The sequence below is a fragment of the Caretta caretta genome, chromosome 21, assembly GCF_965140235.1.
Source record: "Caretta caretta isolate rCarCar2 chromosome 21, rCarCar1.hap1, whole genome shotgun sequence".
Classification (NCBI taxonomy): Eukaryota; Metazoa; Chordata; order Testudines; family Cheloniidae; genus Caretta; species Caretta caretta.
Window position 1 is genome coordinate 2,489,924 of NC_134226.1, and position 22,030 is coordinate 2,511,953.

The window sequence follows — 22,030 nt, forward strand, 5'->3', positions numbered from 1 at the left end:
AAATGCTCTGGTGGGCCATATATGGCCCACGGGCTGTAGGTTGGGAACCCCTATTTTATTGGACCAACTTCAGTTGATGAAAGAGACAAGCTTTCACAGCATCCTACTGTGTGTTTTGTTGGCATACATTCTTAAAGTGCAATACGTTAAGGCTTATACTGAAGAGGGAAAGAGGATTAGGAAATACTGTGCACGCATAACCCGACTGAGTTAACGGCACAATCTTAACCTTTCGGAATTCCCTGACGCAAATGTTTGATCTTGAAACTTTGTTACATTAATACTGGTGGATATCATGTCGTTTGAAGGTTATTTAAAAGAGCAAATCAGCAGGTAACTGGCTTACACAGTTCATTGCAATGGATATGCCAACAGCCCGTAAAACAACCAATTAGGGTGCAGATATGCACAATGTGTATTATTCCTATTCGTACCCTAAGGTATCTGACAGAACTCTGATTGTTCCCAGGTGTTAGCTGCAGCCGTGATACACTACCGCATGAGTTACTGAGAGTTTGGTGGATACCATATAACATATCAAGGTACTACAGGGACAGACGGTATAAGCCCCGTGTGTAATACTGGAATAGGAGAGATTGTTTTGCAGTCCTCACAGGCATGTGAATATAGCAGCTTTCAGTTCAGGACTCCAATTCTAAGCTGGTTTATGTGAGATGGTGGAAAAATTGCTGGTAGCCTAGTGTCTAGTACTGCCCTCGCTGTTGCTACCCCAAACTACTCATGTCAGGATATGCATCATTATAGCAGGCTGCAGAGCTGAGTTCCTCTAGCAGGTAACTGTATTTTGATTAGGCATAAATATCAAAGATCATAAAGGACAGACACAAGTAGCTTTAGAACAAAGACTGGTGTATTTCTACTGGAACAGATGACACACAGGATGTGTGAGGGATGAATGCATGGATATTCTGAATGGCAAATACAAATCTATTTTATTCTGACAAAACTTCTCACGAGGACTGTAACACCGACACTCTTATTTTGTGGTATTACTGAGCAAACCTGATGTTTAATGCACAACCTGCCATTTTTCTTTGCATTTTTAATAATAGGAAGACAGCTTTAAGAAGACCTTGGGAAAGGCGGAAGGACGACAAAGTGTAAACCAAGCAGAGTGAATTAGCTGTACAGAGTTCATTTAGCAGTGCATCCATGTTCTGGTTTCTTAGGCCATGTCTACACTAGCTAGCATACCGATGCAGCTGTGCCACTGTGAGATCGCTCGTGAAGCCGCTCTATGTCGATGGGAGACAGCTCTCCTGTCGACATAATTAAACCATCTCAAATGAGCGGCGGTAGCTACGTTGGCAGGAGAACGTCTCCAACCAACATAGCGCTATCCACACCGGTGCGTCTGTCGGGGTAACTTGTGTTGCCCAGGGTGTGGTTTTATTCACACCTATGAGTGATATCAGTTATATTGACAAACGTGCTAGTGTAGACATGGCCTTAGAGAGAGAGAAAATGTCCTCCTCTCTTTTGGGGGAAGCTGCTTCTCAATCACTCAGCTGTTTTCTCTTCTATGAAAAATGGAATAATTTAGAGCAAGTTTTCAAAAGCAGATATTAATCCCAGCGTTCCAAGTATAACAAGAAGAAACTGGCCCCAACAGAAAGAGACAAAGATTGCAAGTGATTTTCTCTCACGTCGGTGCAAATCTTTTATTTATCGTTTAATACACCATCCATTCATACACCTGTGGTACAAACTCTAGGAACCTGCCACAAAGCATTAAAGCACAACATACCTACTATTCCTTAGACATTTGCATTTTTAACTCTAATATTTCATCTCCAACCAGACAAAATGTCTCAGCAGTCACAATACTAACAAATTTAACAATACTAAAAATAAAAAAAAAAAAGGGGAAGAGAGAGAGAGAGAGAGAGAGAGAACTAACTGGATTAGCTGTTCTGTAAAAATGCAGATGTCTGTTAACCACACTTCCAGGGAAAAGAAAAGCCAAAAAAAAAAAAAAAAAAAAAGTTCTCTTAGCGGGAACATGGAATCTTTGGGTTTAAAAAAATTACTTACACAAAAATCTGGCCTTCTTGAGATTTCTGTAAGGGATCATGTAAACGCATTCCAGATATTAAAATCTAAGCGTATAGGCCCATTGCTATGTGGAGATCAGCAGCAGGCATGTGTGGGAGATGCGCCTTCTCTTGCATTTCTTACAGCTTGCAGCGCAGCAGCGTGAGCTGTTACCAGATCTGAAACTTACTGAGGTACCTGGAGTGCTGTATAAGGGTGCAGGGAAAATACTCGCAACACCACCGGCCTGTATTTATAAAGGGGCTTTCAGGGCTAGGAAATTTTCCAACCAGTACAATTACAGTGACTCCCAAACAGAACTATATAACTGAACCATTAATGTGGTTTAATTCAAATGACCTACCAGTAAATGCAGTAACAGGAAGTTTATATGGTAGGGAACACAAAAAGAATGCAATTTGTTCAATAGTTTTCCTTGAGGCTAGAAAACTTGTTAACTTTGAAAGCCCTAGCAAAATGCCACACTGGTTTGGAAACCACCTACTTGGCATACAACCACATTTAGGTTTTTGTATGCTACCGTTTCATCAATCTCATCAGTTCTCCCTTAAGCATTTTGCATTTCTTTTCCAATCTTGTAGCTGAGGATTTTGTTCCAGTCAATCTTGGTGCGAGTGACGGGCAGCTGCCGACGCAAGGCTTTGAACGTGGTGTCGGACATAGTCTGATAGTTTTCACTGATTGCCGTCTGCAAGAGCAACCACATTGAAAGTGTTTGTCTGAGCAGGAGGATGGATGCTTTCAAAAAGCTTTACTCAGTATTAAAGCCAGGCATGCTAGTTACCAACTAACTGATAAAGCAAACTTAGCGGGGGTGAGAGAGAGAGTGAGTGAGTGAGTGTGTGTTGAGAAAGGGTCTCTCTTGCCTTCTTCTCCCGGGAATTTATTTGCAAAAGGCCTTGTGGTAAGGCCCCTTCTTACGCACAGAACAAGCACTGCATGGGAAGCTGTAGCAGACCTTTCCTTAGCAAAGGCTCTTAGGGCATGGCTACACTCGAAACTGGGGAGCGCTCCCACAGCAGCGCTTTGAAGTGCGAGTGTGGTCGTGCGCCAGCACTGGGAGAGAGCTCTCCAGCGCTCCTGGTTCTCCACCTCCACGAGGGGATCAGCGCCGAGGGCTGGGAGAGAGCTCTCCCAGCGCTCCTGGTACTCCACCTCCGCGAGGGGATCAGCGCGAGGGCTGGGAGGGAGCTCTCCAGCGCTCCTGGTACTCCACCTCCACGAGGGGATCAGCGCCGAGGGCTGGGAGAGAGCTCTCCCAGCGCTCCTGGTTCTCCACCTCCGCGAGGGGATCAGCGCCGAGGGCTGGGAGAGAGCTCTCCAGCGCTCCTGGTACTCTACCTCCGCGAAGGGATTAGCGCCGAGGGCTGGGAGAGAGCTCTCCCAGCGCTCCTGGTTTTCCACCTCCGCGAGGGGATTAGCGCCGAGGGCTGGGAGAGAGCTCTCCCAGCGCTCCTGGTTCTCCACCTCCACGAGGGGATAAGCGCCGAGGGCTGGGAGAGAGCTCTCCAGCGCTCCTGGTTCTCCACCTCCGCGAGGGGATCAGCGCCGAGGGCTGGGAGAGAGCTCTCCAGCGCTCCTGGTTCTCCACCTCCGCGAGGGGATTAGCGCCGAGGGCTGGGAGAGAGCTCTCCCGGCGCTCCTGGTTCTCCACCTCCGCGAGGGGATTAGCGCCGAGGGCTGGGAGAGAGCTCTCCCAGCGCTCCTGGTACTCCACCTCCACGAGGAGATTAGCACAGCTCCCAGCGCTGGGGCACTGTTTACACTGGCGCTTTACAGTGCTGTCACTTGCAGCACTCAGGGGTGTGTTTTTTCACACCCCGAGCGAGAAAGTTGCAGCGCTGTGAAGTGCCAGGGTAGCCATAGCCTTAGTCACAGGGAGGCGGAGAGGTGAGTTCAGGCTCCCTGACTCATCTGCTCCCTGGCCTTTCTGCTGAGCTTGCCAACAGCTCTATCCAGTGTGATCTTCTCATGAATTGGAATCAGTGACTTTGCACCTTCCAGGCCCCGCTCCAGTTTTCTTGTTAATATCCTAAACTGCTGACTTTATTTCATTTGTTTTTAAACACTTATATAGCCCCGTAACTGCACTTGGTGGCTTACAGATAAACTACTGTCCCTGCTCCAAAGAATTTACAATCAAAATCAGATAAACTGACTATGAAACTAGAAACAGAAGGTAGAGAAGAAAGGACAAGGGGCGGAACAAAACTAGAGCATTAATCTCTCATGTTCTGATTGTTTGTAAATAGAGGGAAATAGCTTTTAAAATATCCATGAAAATAAACAAGCCTAATGGAATCCCATGGATCCCTGCTAAATTCTCTTACCTGATACTCATTTTCCGCATGTTCTATGATTTTAATAAATTCCTTGGCTGTTTGGACATCATTCTACAGAGTAAGAGGAATGAAATTTACTTTCAAGTTCAATCAAAAGGCTGAATATAAAAATCTATTAAATGGGTTTCCTTCTAGAATGAAATTCTGTAAATACTTAGCTCATCGGTGATTAGGGAAAGAAAGCTGACAGTTTCCGACCTACATCGGGCCAGTACCCATTAGTAACTGGGCTGCTGCTCAGCAGGGTGCAGCAGGGAAGAGAGGTAAGTGAAGCTGACATTAAACAACTGAAAGACAGGGCTGCCCTCTAGTGAGCAAAAGAGAACTGGGCATTTTCGATACAGAACAAACTTGTGAGCAGACACTGACCGCCTTTTTCTTCCAGCCTAATTGTCATTACAAGAATAAAGTTACCTTCTCTTCTGAGGACTCCCAAGCACTTGTTGCAACTACATTTGCCTGACCTTGGTGCTGAAGAATCAAGATTTTTCAGAAATGTGCTGTTGTATTTTGGTTCAAATTCTCCCTTTTCCTCCCATAGGGAAGAGAAGGCAACTAGTTTCCCCCAAGGCATACGTGACCCCTACTCTAAACTTGAAGAGCATACAACTAACACCCTTCAGCGTGCCTCTCACTACAGTCTTTAGTCTACACGCAGTGTAAGAAGCTGGGTTTCCCACATGCCCCTGTATGTGTTGCTGCTCATTGACTGGTCAGCCTATAATTTGATCAAAAGCCTTTACAGTAAGTGACACAAGAGTGGAGTCATATTTGAGAGTAAAGCTGCCTTTGGGGACATAAATCAACACAAAAGAGCTGCTGAAATGTTGTAAATTCTCCATACTCACTGAAACCGTTAGAGAGTCTTGGATGTCTTTATGGCTAACTAGCTGCACGTTGCCATCTTCATAGTAATGAACCTGCACAAAGAAAGAACAAGAACAGTTTATAATTCACATTATATTGTGGTAATACCTAGAGGCCCCAACCGAGCCAGACCTCCATTATGCTAGATGCTGTCCACAGATGCGGCCAAAGACCAGGAAAAACTCACAACAACAATATTGTGACAGGTTTCTCAGTCTCCAGTGGAGACTAACCAAGGCTGGATGGATTTTCCAAGGGATCTTATTCTCAGCCAGGACCTTTCAATATTATGCTAATGCAGTAAACACTCATTACCGCTGGGATGAGAGCAGGCAATAAAGGGTTCACTGGACAACTTGTAGGCTTACTCCTGGTTAGCAGGGACCAGAAGTGAAGTGCAGAGCTTGGATCCACATGGTAATACAATCCACTAACACTAAACCGTCAGGCCAGACTTTAGCTATTATAACTTTCAAAGGATTCCATTTCTTTAGCATTTCATACAGCTGATGCACAATTCAGCAGTCATGAAGTGTCGTAGTTTAAAATGGCATCTTTGTGGACACCTAAGGATTTACTTTTTGAGTCAAATCCACAAGAACCCCTTGAGAAGCAGCAATGCAATCGATGTGATTGTTGCTGAGCAGTGTAACTAACCTGGATCTTCAGCACTGCAACCACCTGAGCCGCAGGGGGCGTGATGGTAAATTTCCACTCTGATCTCCAACGGCCATTCCTAAAAAGAACCAAAGCACAAACGGACTGGGAAAGAGCCCAGCGTGCTGCCTCTGCTCTTCTCCCCGCGCCCTGTGGCCATATTCAAAGGCCTCACTGGGCACCTCGTTCCCTTGGTGCAGTGCAGTTCAAGGCAATGATGCACCAGTACAGCTTGGGCTCCGAAACAATGAGGGCTACAGCTCCCTCGCTTCACTAGTGCCTTTTTCATTGGCTGGTTCATGGAGCAGCACAGGGGCCTCTCTCAGAGCAATTTCATACAGCCTGCCAGGGAGGCAGGCCAGAAGCAGAAGTCATCAGGAAGTGGGCAAGAGAGGAAGCAGAGCACTTGTTCTGGATCAGCCTACTGCTTGTGCTCAAAGGGCTAGAAAAGGAAGGAGTGTGAATACTTTAAAATATTCTTACCAGAAGTTTTTGGGCTGAAACTGGTGGCTCTCAATACAGGCAATAATTGTCTGTTGTCCATCTACAGTCTTGCCGTAAACCTGAATTCATAAAGAAATGAAAAATAAGCATCATAGTGCCATGTTCCTGCTGTGTGTATTACACCAGCTTTGTGGTCCTAATCCCGGTAACACTAGATGGAGCTTCAATATCCTGCTATATCACAGCGCTGAGAGCACGCAGACCGTGCACGTACACCTTGTCTATGCATGTACACATTACTTCCCTTTCCTGGTCAGCTTAACACTGGAGAGGGCTGCCAGGTGCATTAGTGCATATTTACCCACAGGTGATTGAGGTAATTAAGGGAAACATTTTGCCACTAGTTTACACACGATATGAATGCACACACAAAATCTCGGAACCCTCTTGTCTTTGCTGTACAAGAATAAGGACCTACAAGACAGACACTAATGAAGATAAGGAGTACCTGTGGCACCTTAGAGACTAACAAATTTATTTGAGCATAAGCTTTCGTGAGCTCACGAAAGCTTATGCTCAAATAAATTTGTTAGTCTCCAAGGTGCCAAAAGTACTCCTGTTCTTTTTGCAGATACAGACTAACACGGCTGCTACTCTGAAACTAATGAAGATGCGAGCTCAAAATGCAGTACAAAGTCTCCCGTGGGGCTCACAGGCCTGGGGCAAAGACCCATCAATGAAATAAGGCAGGTACTTAACAGTACAAACGCCATTGGGATAGTGCTCTTTCACATATGCCCTCAGCACACTGTCACAGGCATCTCTCCAGGGCTTTAGAGCAGCTTCTGTGTCCTCAGGGTGGGGGTCGCCTGCTTCTTTCCTTAAATGATCAAACTTAAAGGAAAGTTTGTTCCTTGGATCCAAAAATCTGCCATTGCCCAGGTCACCGTGTTCTGTAATTAAGACCTGAAAAATAAAGGGAAAGATCAAAGCGCTTCCTTATGCTTATTTAAATCTCATTTTGCTCTTCTGGGGCTCTTGAGCGCAAGTTTGCTCAATTTCACCCCAAGGCACTATTTGTTTCAAATGAAACCTTATGATCTGAAGTGCCCTCTCCTTTGCAAGGACATTAATGGTTCTGTGGTTCACTTAATGATTTGGGGTTTGCTCTGAGGTCCTTGGAGAAACTTTCCCTCTCACCATGGTTATGTTGTAGCTATCCAGCCCAAAGATGGCTGCATTCACTGATGTTGTTTATAGAATGCTTACAACGTTTTTTGGGATCCTTTGTACGAAATACAAACATCAATTATTCTGCTTCTGTCAAACTCTAATAGGATAACTCAAGCCCCATTTCTTTCTCCTTCCTAGAGAGAAGGGTGGGTGTACCTCAGGGTTCCATCATTTTCCTCTCTCTTCTTCCTTCCATAAGCCTGTATGTTGCAGCAACTCCTCCTCTGATCAAGGAGGGAGAGTAGATGTGGTTACTTCACTATGTATCAGGTTTAGGCTGGGGTGAATGGTCTTGAACAGCACAACAGGGCATTCCCTGCCTCACCAGAAGATCAGTCATCTCAGAAGCCAGACCAAGCAGAAGAGCCAAACCTCTTTCTCACAGGTTGTACAGCTTCTGTCAAATCTGCTTCTGTTGGCAGCCTAGTACTGCTATACTTCCCATGCCTGCACCACTTGACCGAACCCTCTTGCACAAGTGGACACTGGGATGCAGTTCCTGTATCAGTATGGAGCTCAGAAACCAGAGGCAGCCAAGCCTGCTTTCAGTCTCCAACAGGGCCCACTTTCTTCCTCTGAAAAATGGAAATTAATTGTACCCTTCGTGAAACTTCAGTCTGTAAGTATCAAGAAGCAAAAAAATTCCCAGATCATCTTTTGGAGGCAAATGGGAAGTTCTTTAGTTTGTGATTTTATACAGGAGAAGGGAATGCAGAAAGGCTGAAATGATATAATGGGAGAGCCAATATATTTGGAATAATTGGATAAGGAGGGGTTTGGTATAGATGGAAATGGAAAACAAAACATATGCTATTTTTTAAGAGCCTGATATTGAAACCAATGGGAGCTGGGAGTATGCAGCATCTGAGAGCTGCTAAACAGCCCTAAAAGAAAAGCATTCTTTGCTCGCTCTGCCTCAGGCAAGACTTCCACTGGCTTTAGCAGGGAACTGTGCCTAAGGAAGGAGTACTGAATTTAGTTAGCAATAGAGAGCATGGTCAGTCGGAGGCTTTTCTGTAAGGAGAGAAGTTTGCTAAATACTGAGTGCAAAGAAAAATGTTAGGTGATCAGATGATCATATTTTCAACCTAACCATAACATAACGATGGAAGGCCATCGTAATACCTGCAGTGATGGATACTAATATGAAAACCTGCAAAGACAGGCAGCAAAACTTCATCTTACCTGATCATCATACCCCTCGATCTTCACCGGAGTGAACTGATCCATGTTATACTGGGCAAATGCACTGTTAATAATGGAAAAAAAGGTAAGCTTTAACTGTGCAATCTTTATTATTTATATTTTCACTGAGGGACTAATGAATAGAAATACCAGTACAGAGAAAATGTCCATATTTAATACTTTCATAGACAGTGGCCTTGGGAATATTTTTTGGTGTGATATCTAAGGTATGACTTGACCTGGGGTAAATGACTAGTTTCCTGTGATGGGAGCAACATGAATATTTTGAGATCTTTGGTATAGAGCAACCAACTATCACTAAGGCCAGGTCTACACTACAAACTCCCAACGGTGTAACTACGTTGTTATGGGGTGTGAAAAATCCACACCCTGAGCAACGTAGATATACCAACCTAGCCCCCGGTGTTAGGTGAGACAGTGCTAGGTTAACAGGAGAGCTTCTCCCATCCACATAACTACCGCCTCTCCCTTTGGCGTAGTAATATCTTCACTAAAGTGTTACAGTGCTTTAGCTGCAGCACTGTATGTGTCCCAAGCCCTCCGTCCAGCTTGCCTGGGGGACAAGAGAGACTGGCGTGCCCAAGGGGACTGTCTGTGATGCCACAGTACGACTGTTGTTGTGCTTCAGGAATTCACACTTGTTACCGGGTTGGTGAAAGCCAATTATAGACCATACAACTAGTTTGGGGTCTTGGCTCTGCTTCTTGACACCTGCCCACCCTGAGGATGGCATTCATGATTGTGAACCACTCCAGACAGCGTGACAGGTACCAGTCCTCTGGCGGTTTGAACAAAGATGAATCATTCCTCAGATGCTAAAAGGTTACAATATATATATATGTTGGCTCTCCTCATTTGTTTAGATTCTATTAAAACAAAGATAGTTCTGCTTAGACTTTTGGGAGATGACCTTCCTTTCCAGGTGTTTTGATTGGAAGGGGGAAATTACAGTACATCGCCCCCTCCACCAACACTACAATTGATCGCAATTCACATCATTATGTCATTAGACTGAAAAAACACATGCTTATACACTTCCTTAAAATGTTCTGAAACCTGTTTTAAACAACACTTACTGTGCCGCCCCTTCCCTGAGAAGATTGTCATTGTTAAGCAGTAATCGGACATCTAGAGAAAAGAAAGTGTTCAGACAGAGTATCAAATGTCTATCTTTGCACCCTAATACTGAAATGGAAGCAGAGGCTCAACAAACATTACAGTAGCTGTAAATCATTTTACTAAACAGTGTGTGGTTGTATAATGGAACTAAATTCTTCCCTCCTTGCTGTCTGTGTGATGATTCTGATTAAAGACTAGTAAAGCACAACCATGCTAGGCAGACGGGCTAGCCTACTGGTCATTACAAGTAACTGTCGCTATAGTGGATAGAGCACTGGACTGGAACTCAGGAGACCTGAACTCTATTGGCCTGCTGGCCACTTACCTCCATGCCTCAGTTTCCCCATCTGTAAAATGGGGATAATGATGCTTTGTAAAGTTCTTTGAGATCTACTGATGAAACTCTATATAAGATTACTATTAGTAGTAGTAGTAGAATAAGAATTAAACATTTTCCCATTATACTCTCCATTTTCATACATTCACAGCTTTTTGAAACATGTACCTTTCCGGCTCTAATTTTTCTCTTTCTTGGTCACTGTTCAAAACAACTTTTTTTAATTATTATTATTAAGTTAAAGAATTTCTTTAGCCACTTTTGAGTTATGCTAGAATGAAAGTAAACCAAAAACCCTTCTGGCTCTAACAAAATTCCAGCCACACCATTGCTGAACAGTGAAAATGGCTCCTGTGCTGTTTTCTGATGATGGAGTCCAAAATATATTACATAAATGGAAAGCTAGTTACTATTATGTCTCCATAACATAAACTTCAGAGTACTTGATTATATTCCTTTACAATCAGATGTTACATTTGTCTGGTAAAAGCCAGTTTAGAGTATTTACTATTCATCACAATACCATCAAGTCAATGCTGTACCAAAGTAGCAGAGTGAAATAGCATCCAGACAAAGGATTTTGCATTCATATGAATGGCTTCAAACAGTTCAGATCAAGCCTGAAAGGTACTAAGGAAACACAATAGAACAACATCCACGGGTCATGCACACATAAACAAAGATCACAAAAAAATTTACTTGTTTCAGAGTAGCAGCCGTGTTAGTCTGTATTCGCAAAAAGAAAAGGAGTACTTGTGGCACCTGAGAAACTAACAAATTTATTTGAGCATAAGCTTTCGTGAGCTACAGCTCACTTCATCGGATGCATTCAGTGGAAAATACAGTGGGGAGATTTACGTTAAACCTAGGATCTTAGGCCTTGACTCCACAAATGGCTGATTTGGGTACCTCAATTATGAGGTGCTTAAGTTGGGACCCTTTAACATGGTCTGATTTTCAGAAAGTGCTGAGCATCCAGCCTCTTGTAAGGTATCTCAAGTCAGTATTTAAAATCATTAGCCACTTTTAAAAAATCTTGGCCGTAAAAAGTATAGCCTCTCTGCCAATCATATTTTGTGAGGTACCTTAAATACTTTCTGATAATAGCTGAAACCTGGAAAATCCTATGAACTATTTAATTTTCTTTTATTTACTCACCATTAAACACTTCATTAAATTCTCCTGGTGGTGCATGAGTGATGAATTTTGCAGCTATATGCACCTGCAGTAAAGCACAATAGTCATCAGACTAAATTCAATAAACTGTGCAAGTTTTTTTGTTTAGGTACCAACACACTGCAACAGATTTACACCAGCATAGCTCACTAGCAGAACTGAGTGTTACAGTTATAGATAGTGCTACTATTTATGGAGAGATTTAGGCACAAATTTTCAAAAGCGTCCTTTAGTTAAAGCTCGACAGAATTTGATTTTTATGTTTTTATAATTTTGATGGATAATACTGATGTTTAAGTATTTTTTAAATTTTTATCTGTGTAAATTTTCACAGTTGCACAAAATTATAGGTTTTCTGCATTCATTTTGATGGTCATAAATTTAAAGTTTCACAATTGTAGGAAATTATGAGGGGGTCAGGCAATTATTATTTAGTGACAGATGTTGAAAGTCAAAAAGTTAAAGCTTTTTAACAGTTAAAATACAAACTGTTAATATCATATGCCAAAATACACAGCAAATACCCTTAAATCAAACTCTAATGTTCCCAAATAGCATTTTTCTTACTTTCCCCATCTGTAAAGTTTGATCATCAAAGAAAATATTGTGTGTGTGTATGTGTGTGTGAAATGAAATTGAGGGTTACTGACATTTACTGATAAAAATCTAATCCTTCTAAGCCTACCATTAGTTTTGTGTGGCTTCCAGTTCTGGGGACCCAACTTGAGACTTTGGGCCTGATTTTTCAGAGTATCTGAGCACCCACAACTCTAACTGAAGTCAGATGCTCAACACCTCTGATAAATCAGTCTCTAGGACTCCCAAGATGGTCACCCAAAATTTGTGAACACTTGAAAACATGGACTTTGCTTTGTAAACACGCTTTTTGATCACAAACATCACCTCAGACACCAAACTGCTCAGCCTGCACAAGTGCACACACAATTAGCCAACATTCTCCCTTTAAAAATAATCTAACCGTCTTCTTGTGACCTAACAAAACGGAGTTCCACTGCTTGGAACTACCTGGCGGTCCATATGTCGATTACGTACAGAGTGAGTTACTAAAGTCCTGAAAGGGATGGAGAGGAGGGGCCTGCTACTAGATGACAGCCTACTGGATAACTGTGTAGCTAAGAAGTGTAATATACACTGAAAGAATTGAGGGTTGCCTGTGATGTAACTGCTTTGCTGCTGCTGACGGGTAGGAGGAGGAGATGCCACTGACCACCAGGAAACAAGCAGCACATGATAGCTGAGAGAGGAGATCCTTTCCAAGAAGGAAGACAAATACCCTCTCCCCACCAAGTACCATGGGACTAGAAGTTTGCATAAAGATGTAGTCCTGCCTACTTTAAACACAATTAGTTATGCTTTACAGGCTTCAAAGGGAAAGTAACTGAAGTCATAAGAACTCGTGGAAGAAACAGTAAAGATACAAAATGAGAAAGCAGAGAGTGATGGAAACGTACAAAGTACAAAAGTGGACAGTGATGTAAAGTTACAAAATTAAATTGAGATGTCAGCAGAGGGAGACCCTGCCTTAGAAACAAGCCTCCAGATTTCAACAAGTGATTTCTCTTGCATCCCCTGTTGTGCGATTCTGGTGAATCCCACCACCCTGAACTGTGGGCACACCTCCTGCCAACACTGCCTGGCTTTGTGATGGATATCCTCCAGAGCAAACTTTTACGTGTCCAGAGGTGAAAGTTATTCTCAAGCTAGCTATTAAAACATTATTTCCTGAGCATGTTGTAAAGAGAATAGGCCTGATTAAGCAGAGCAGTGATACAACCCATAAAGCCTTAAGGCTTTTCACAAACATTGGAAGGATCAGAGAGTTAGTCAGCAGTGAGGCCAGGCACTTATCTCTCAGTTTTTGACCTGTTCAGCTACTGTGGGACCCTCTTGTTCTTGCAATCTAGAGAGCAGGAGCCACAGTCTAGAAAAATGACAGGTTTCAGAGGAACAGCCGTGTTAGTCTGTATTCGCAAAAAGAAAAGGAGTACTTGTGGCACCTTAGAGACTAACCAATTTATTTGAGCATGAGCTTTCTCTGATGAAGTGAGCTGTAGCTCATGAAAGCTCATGCTCAAATAAATTGGTTAGTCTCTAAGGTGCCACAAGTACTCCTTTTCTTTTAGTCTAGAAAAAAGTAGCCACAATGAAACCTTTTTACTGGAGCTAAAGCATCTCAAAATACTCAAGTAAAAGCAGCCATAAAACCTTTGGGAATACAAAGCAGCAAACCCTAAGCCAACATTATTTCTGCTGCATGCACTGAATACCTCTTTAAAACTCAGGATATCGTGTATGTATACTACTTTGATTACACAGGTACATCTCCATCTTTCATCCACACAATATGACCTGTGCAAGAAGACGATGGAGCGAATATGGTCAGGAAACTTTCAGACCTAAGACCTCCTACTTGGAAACAAGTGAGAAAAATTTCTATTAAAGCTCATCTGAGCCTAGCAATTAGTTGCTGAATTTGCATGGAGTTGACTAAGGGATTCACTATTGGACACCATGGTTTAGCATTATCAGGGATCCTAGCAATCCATTTGCCATGGAAAAAATATGGAATTTGCATTTTTACAGTGAATCTTAAGTTTTTACATTTTGTAAAAAAATAAAGATGTATAAAGTAAAACCCCATTTATCCGAGTCTCCATAATCCAGCTCTCTGTATTAACTGAACCACCAGATGCCCAATGCTGACAGCTCTTGTGGTCAGCCCCGGGGTGGCTGGGGCATAGGCGGTCAGTCCCTGCGCAGCTGGTGGTTCGGTTAATATGGAAAGCCAGATAATGGAGGCTTGGATAAATGGGGTTCTACTGTATATCAATAAAACATTGATACCTATATATATATTATGGCTAGGGAAACTAGTTCAGTGTTTCATTTTAACCATGGAAAAACATGGATTTTTATCAGGTATTTTTAATCTGAGAATTTTTTTTTTTTTTTTAAATCATGGAAAGCTAAGATCTCTGATCATTAGTAATGCCATGTTACTCTCTTGTCTGGAATTATTGTTCATTTGGGGTCCTCGGTTAAGGAAAAAACTGAAAACAATTCCACACAGAACGTGGGACCATTTCTGGCATGTGTCAATAAAGGGAGTTGGTGCCATTCTGTGACACAATGTTAATTAATTTGTCTAGAACTGTATATTTCACTGAAAGTTGTACTATGGGCCTATCATGAAGCTTCACAATGTAGTGAAAGAATTAAGGCATCTGGAATCAGAAGGACTATGATAAAGGTCTGAGCAGGCTGATGTCAGAAGAAAGTAATACCTGAGATTTCCTGAACTTTGAAGTGGGAAAGGAAAATCAAAACCACCAGTGAATTCTAAAATGTATTAAATGCTAGTGTGTTGTATCATTTGAATTCACGTGGCTTTGGTACTAAGGCAAATTTGTTTCAGTCTAAATAGTTTCCCTAATTCCAAGATAGGCTTTATGGTTTGCACCTGAGGGAATATAATGTTACTGGAAAAAGAAAAGGAGTACTTGTGGCACCTTAGAGACTAACCAATTTATTTGAGCATAAGCTTTCGTGAGCTACAGCTCACTTCATGAGCTGTAGCTCACGAAAGCTTATGCTCAAATAAATTGGTTAGTCTCTAAGGTGCCACAAGTTCTCCTTTTCTTTCCGCAAATACAGACTAACATGGCTGTTACTCTGAAAAATGTTACTGGTCAGGACTCTGGAGACAAATAGACTCAGCCACACAATTACACAGCTCCCTTTGAGGCTTATATAAAACACACCTCTTTTTTCCACTTAGTTTTACAGTTATTCATAACTTTCAATTATGGCAAAAGCTGGCTAAGGCTTTCTTTCTGGATAAGGCATTACATTCATTGTCTTCAGCCAATACAGCAAGTATTGTTTTAAATTTGTCCTGTAAAGGCCATTTTGAATAACAAACCAAAGTAGTACAAATATCAAATTAATCATTAAATTAATTAATCTGCAGGAGCAGAGTTGAGAGGCCAACCCCCTTCAAAAACACTTTTCTGGCTTCTAGCTTGCAATTCTACATCCTTAGAAGGGATTTAAAACATTTCACTGACAGAGGAGGCATTGCCATGCTTTCTTGGTGCTTTCCCATCCTACCAGCATCACCTCCATCTTAGTTGGACTGAGCCTGAGCAAGGTGCCAGCGTCACAGATACTTGAAAAGCAAAAACTATTGATACTTATTTATTTTTAAAAATTATGTTTTTTTTAATGCGGAAAATATTTACATTAGTTTGAGTGCAACTGACAAAAGAATAAAAACGCATAAACAAGGGCATGAAGCGGGATGGAACGTTTGCCCACCTTTCCAGGCTGGGGGCATGTCTTCACTAGCAACGTTAACGCTGCCCCGGCAGCTCTGTAACGTGGCTGTGTAGTCGCGGCACCAGCTCTCCCAGCACCATGAAAAACCCACCCTCACAAGGGAAGTAGCTCCCAGCGCTGGGAGCGTGGCTGGTGCACTGTCTACTCTGGCACTTCACAGCGCTGAAAAGTGCAGCGCTCAGGGGGGGTTTTTTCACCCCCCTGACCGAGAAAGTTGCAGCACTGTAAAGTGCCAGTGTAGACAAGCCCTTAGTTCCCTTCTGCTTTTTGCTGAAGCATGACAGACAGTTAGAATTGCTAAAATGTGTTTTTTCATTGTTTAATAAAATTCTACTAGCTAAATAACTCTCATCCTAGTTAGAGTATCTAAGATCCATACAACTTCTGAAAATGTGTAACAGAAAGCATTAGACTATCCTTGACTGTGATCAGGATTACTGGATAGTAACTAATATGGATACTGCTGTTCCAGTTTGCCCTGTAGACTTTACTGTGAGTCCTACCCTACATGACTGATGTGTGTGCTTTTCTTAAAAAGTATAAGCATAAACATAAGACATGTCACTCTGTACATGTTAAAGCGTTACTACAACTGCTGTACTCACACAACTTCATCTAACTGATGCCAAGATCCATGTCAATAGGAAGGATCACAGCAGGGAATACAGTCCCCCTACTCCACTTCCACAACTGGACACAGTTTGCTCTCTTCCAACTGAGCTCCTAAAATGGCAGCTGGATAAAATGGCCATTAAAAATAATTATGCAGTGTCTATATTTATGCAACATCTTGGTAATTAGATAAATGATGTGGCTGGTCATTAATGCAGCTGCACAACTGCATTGTACTTGGGGCCCTGATAAAGTGGGGCCTTATTATAGTTAGGAAGACATCACCACCTCTCTTTTGGTATTATACCCCACCTTAGACCCAAATTCTGCTCTGCACCTAAAATAGTTTGCTTCCTAAAAAACTAAGTCCAGGACTCAAACCCAGAATAAACCACAACTCCTACATACACTTCAATCTGTAAGTAACTTCGTCCACTTTAGTAAGATTGGTGAAGTTAACTAGACACGACAGTGATTGACAAATCTACATTTAGGACAAGTGCCATTAAAACAGCAGCCACGAGCAAAACACACACTGCAAAGACATGTAATCCTTTTTATAAAGTGTAACTTTATCCACTCTCTCCTCTCCCTTTGCTCTGGAGCAATTGAAAAACAATGGAAGAGAGCATTACTCTACACAACTGAAAACAGCAATGCCTACTCATGAAATGGAAGAAGCAGACTTTGTATTTGGTAAAGAAATTAATCCTATATATCAAGCTTCTGCACTGTTGTCACTTCAGAGTCTCTTCACCTTCAAGTGTCAGCACACTGATAGCATGTTCGTCTGCAGAAGTATGAAACTAACTATTTCTGCAAAACTGACCTACTTCCGGGCTCATCATTACCATTTCAGGTATCTCTGCAGAGTGTTAGCTTCTGCTAACTTCCTCTTTCTGAAATGGGGAAAGCATCAAGTAGTGAAGTCACCTGACCGCTATTTTTTTTTTAAATAGAAGCAGAAAAAAGGGTGACAGTACAAAGAATTCATAAGAAGCCAGAGCAATATAGATTCAAAGAGTCTTGAATGTGCTGCATATGCTTCAATTATCCAACATTTACCTATGACTATGAGGGACAATGAATAGATATAGAAATAGGTTTCAGAGTAGCAGCCGTGTTAGTCTGTATTCGCAAAAAGAAAAGGAGGACTTGTGGCACTTTAGAGACTAACAAATATATTTGAGCGTAAGCTTTCGTGAGCTTCATCGGATGCATCCGATGAAGCTCACGAAAGCTTACGCTCAAATAAATTTGTTAGTCTCTAAGGTGCCACAAGTCCTCCTTTTCTTTTTAATGACTAGATAGTTTTAGATGTGACAAACCAGATTAGTTCATTTTGCTTGGTCTCTCAGTGATGTGCACTGATTTTTTTATCTTTTTAAAGTCAGTGCAGTTAAAGCTAAGCATTTAAAAAGAGAAAGTGTGTGCAAGACAAGCAATGCCCTAAATTTGTCTGCAAAGTGTTTGCAACGTTGTTTATCAGTTAGAACAGAAGACTATGAGCTTTGACTTCTATTCCCAGCTCTGCCAATGTCAGCGATGCCACAGGCAACTCGTTTAACTTCTGTCTCAGTTCCCCTCTGATTCCAGCATGTTTAAAATTGGGGAAACACCGACTGAAAGGGATAAAAGGTGGCTTAGTTTATTTTGTTAAAATCTTCAGCTGAAATTCAGTAATGAACTACAAAGTATGAATAGCTGAAAATGGTAGGAATTTATTCAAAAGAAGGAAATATACAATCTTATGGTTAGAATTTATACTATATAACATTGAGCAAACTACCCTAACTAAAGGACTATGGGTTATTCTGATGTAAGTCTCTCTCAATTTCTCTTGTTGAAGCTGTCCCATTTTGTACATCTAATTAAACATGCATTAGCCCACAGACAGCATGAGTGACTCTATAAATCAGTAGTTAGGACACTCACCTGATAGGATTTGAACCAGGATTTCCCACTTTTCTCATCAGGCAGAGATGGGGTAATTGAACCAGGGTTTCCCCATCTCACCTGAAAACCCTAACCACTGGGCTAAAGGTATTAAAGGAGGTGGTCACTCCTCCATTCATTTTGTGTAGAATTCAGTATGCTCGGAGTTTGCTTGCAGGGCCCAATCTGGTAAGCACAATAGACAGGGCAACACCTAACTCACTTGGTTTATGATCACACTAGGGCTTAGGTATGAGACAGTGGTGTGCATGCCAAAAGGCTGAAACTTAAGCACCTTAGAAACTTTTACAGCAAAAATGTAAGTGCCTACAGGGTTAGGCAGCAGCTGAGTGGGGATTTTGTGAAACACAGCAGAGCCTAAATTTTTATTATTATTTTTTTGTAAATAGGGGCCTCTATGTTCCTTTGCCTGGTTTGTTCCTGTCTTCTATTGCAAAGGGTCACTAACCTCATTGATTTAGGAAGAGGCCTGGACTAAAGAAAGCTTCAGAAACAGAAGGCCAGAATCACGACAAAGTCCAGGTATCACTTATTGCATGTTTGGCTTAAAAACTGCTGTTTGCAAATGGGAAAAAACTGTTAGAAATTAGCCTTAGAATTGTTCAGAAAAAAGCATATTTTATCCCATACTACTAATTAGACTACATAGTACTTGCACTCAAAGCTATGAAAAGATCAATAATGCGAAGTACCAAAATATCAATTTAAAATACCAGCGTTAGCTAAGTAAAATATGTCTCCATTTTTAGTATCAACATTCAGCAGGTAATTCTAGCTTCCAAGTGAGAGGAAAGCCAGGGTAATACGTAAATGAATCTATGAAGTAAATCCTTATGAGCTGAAGCTGGTCAGAAAATTTTTAAAAGAATATTGGGAGGTGGAGAGGAAGTGATAAGTTACAGGGAAGGGGGGAAAAAAAGTAAATTTATTTTCCCAATGGCAGTTTAAGACACTGAAACAAAATTTTTTTTGTGTTTATGAAGAGCTCTAGTGATCTCATTCCATCTTTCTTGTCTTCTACAATCCAAAACCACTGTCAAGCTATTACCTTCTTAGTAGAGTTTATTAAATTATTAGAAGTGAGAGTAAGCAGGAAGTTGTGCAATGTAGATTGCTATCCTTAAAACAAATCTTCCTATTCACATTTCAATTTGTCAAAGTATCTACCCCTTGTGCCACTTCTTGCATATGAAACCCAAGTTTAATCAACGAGAACTCCCATTGCTAGCAGAAGCAGATTAAGGAACTGACACACCCTGACTGACCAGATCTGGAAAGAAAACTGAGAACAACACTGTCTTTTATACACTGTAGTTAGTAGCAAGCAGGTCATGCTCGGTCTGCCTACACAGTGTGCTGGCAAATTCATGTTCCTGAACATGTCCCAGACTACAGCCATATACTCTCAGGTTATGCAGCTAAATTATGGTTGTAATCTCTTCATTGTGTTCTTTTCATAGGGGGCGATCAGAAGAGAATTTAGAAAAACTGAACTAAAGATGATAAAGGCAAAATGAAAGTTTTAGATTGACTACATCTATATTGTCAGTGTATTTGCTTAGTAGGCAAGGCCCTATCTGCTCTGTTGACACTACATATTCCAATGACTTTTCATAAGAGATGGGGCTCGCCACAAGCCTTCCTCCAACTTGTGCGCTTGCTGACTTCCAACCTGAGGTTGGTTCACTCAGCGGTGGGGCAGGAGTTGAGACTTACAAGAAGAGGACAAGACATCAACAAGAAAATGGACATTTCCAGTTTTTTTCACAGTCACTGAAAAAGATACTTGAAAGAGCATTTGCACAAAAACCTTAGAAGGAAACAATCGTCACAAGGAACTGACTGCTCCTCTCCTGGCTCCCCACTAGTGCCTGTCTGGGTCTTCCTCCCGTGGCACCTGGAAACAGTCCAGATTAACTGTGCTGCCAAGCAGCAATTCCCATCCCATGCCTGTGAAGCAATAAGATGCGGAGGAAGAGCCCACCATTCTCCCCCACTATTAGCCAGACTAAAAGGGGAAGGAGGTACTATCCACCACCCCCTCTGAAATGAGCCGGGGGAGGGGGAATTCTACTAGGAACTGGATGTAGTGTCGTCCCACCGTTGTGGGGTGCTGTACGTGTCCGTGTGCCGTACTGGGTCATGAAATTAGCAGAAGGGGTTTTCTCGCTCTCGTCGGGGAGTGACGATCTTCCTTGGGGGAGGCAAGATGACACCGCAGCAGAGGGGGGCACTGGGGGGTCTCGTCCCCCGCTCGAGGGAGATGTGGGGGCATCGGAGGGGGTCTCTCCCGGCGGCATGGCGGGCGTGGGGGGACAGTGTCAGCGGGTCTCTTCCCTGGCTGTGGGGGGTTCTGGGAGAAGTTTCCCCCCTCGCGATAGGGCAAGGGGCTGTCTGGGGGTCTCCTCCTGCCCTACAGCGGGGCCGAGGCCCTGCCCGCAGGGAGCCAGTGGGGGGCACTACCCCGGGAAGCTCAGGGGAGGCAAGAAAACCCTGCCCCTACCTTCTCCTCGTCCGACACCCGGTCCTCGAGGTCCGCCATTTTGAATCCTGTGGCTGGGCCCCGCCCCGCCGGCCACCCGTGCAAAGCACGCCGGGAACTGACAGCGGGGGAGAGGCTGGGGCCGCAGGCAACCGCTCATCCGGAAGTGCCGGGCCGGAAGCGCTGCCGGCGCCATCTTGTTTGAGGGCAATCGTGGGCCCCGGTAGTTCTCATTGACGCTAATAGGCGCCATCTCGGTCTTGGGCAGTGGATCAGCCCCGCCCTCTATGGGTGCGATGACTTTGGTGCGTGGCGCGTTCCGCACTGTTGGGTGCCGCGGCTCTTAAAGCCCCAGCTCCTGGAGGCAGGGGAAGGGCATATGGAGCGGTTCTGCCTTCCGGGCTGCAAAGGGGAGGTGGGAACGTGACTGAATGTACTGCGTGGAGGGGCCCCACGCACGCCAGAGGGGTGAGCCCTGGGCCTGACACTGACACAGCCAAGCCTCATCCCCGGGCCGTACGGGAAGGCAGGCCCTTCGTATTGGGTACCCCTCAAATTTCTAGTGTGGGACATGCACCCCAAAATCCCCAGAGCGGGGCACGCACCCCCGGTACTGTGTGCGTCCCCCATGAGTGTAGGACACCCCCCCACACACACAGTCCCCGAGCAGGGCACGCACCCCCAGTACTGTGTGCGTCCCCCATGAGTGTAGGACACCCCCCCCCGCAGTCCCCGAGCAGGGCACGCACCCCCGGTACTGTGTGCGTCCCCCATGAGTGTAGGACACCCCCCCCCGCCCAGTCCCCGAGCAGGGCACGCACCCCCGGTACTGTGTGCGTCCCCCATGAGTGTAGGACACCCCCCCCCGCAGTCCCCGAGCAGGGCACGCACCCCCAGTACTGTGTGCGTCCCCCATGAGTGTAGGACACCCCCCCCCCCGCAGTCCCCGAGCAGGGCACGCACCCCCAGTACTGTGTGCGTCCCCCATGAGTGTAGGACACCGCCACACACACACAGTCCCCGAGCAGGGCACGCACCCCCAGTACTGTGTGCGTCCCCCATGAGTGTAGGACACCCCCCCACACACACAGTCCCCGAGCAGGGCACGCACCCCCGGTACTGTGTGCGTCCCCCATGAGTGTAGGACACCCCCCCACACACACA

General features: G+C 43.7%; 1 protein-coding gene across 1 annotated transcript; it reads right to left on the reverse strand.

The window, feature by feature from the left end:
- Positions 1-1,653: 1,653 nt before the first annotated feature.
- On the reverse strand, positions 1,654-21,008 carry CAPZA1 (capping actin protein of muscle Z-line subunit alpha 1). Its single transcript, XM_048827085.2, has 10 exons — positions 20,888-21,008; positions 11,440-11,503; positions 9,902-9,953; positions 8,805-8,868; positions 7,146-7,352; positions 6,426-6,505; positions 5,943-6,021; positions 5,267-5,338; positions 4,407-4,469; positions 1,654-2,764 (listed from the first exon to the last, which is right to left on the reverse strand). Exons 1-10 carry the CDS (start codon positions 20,924-20,926, stop codon positions 2,624-2,626), a joined length of 861 nt encoding a protein of 286 aa, XP_048683042.1. The 5' UTR covers positions 20,927-21,008; the 3' UTR covers positions 1,654-2,623.
- Between the last annotated feature and the right edge of the window lie 1,022 nt (positions 21,009-22,030).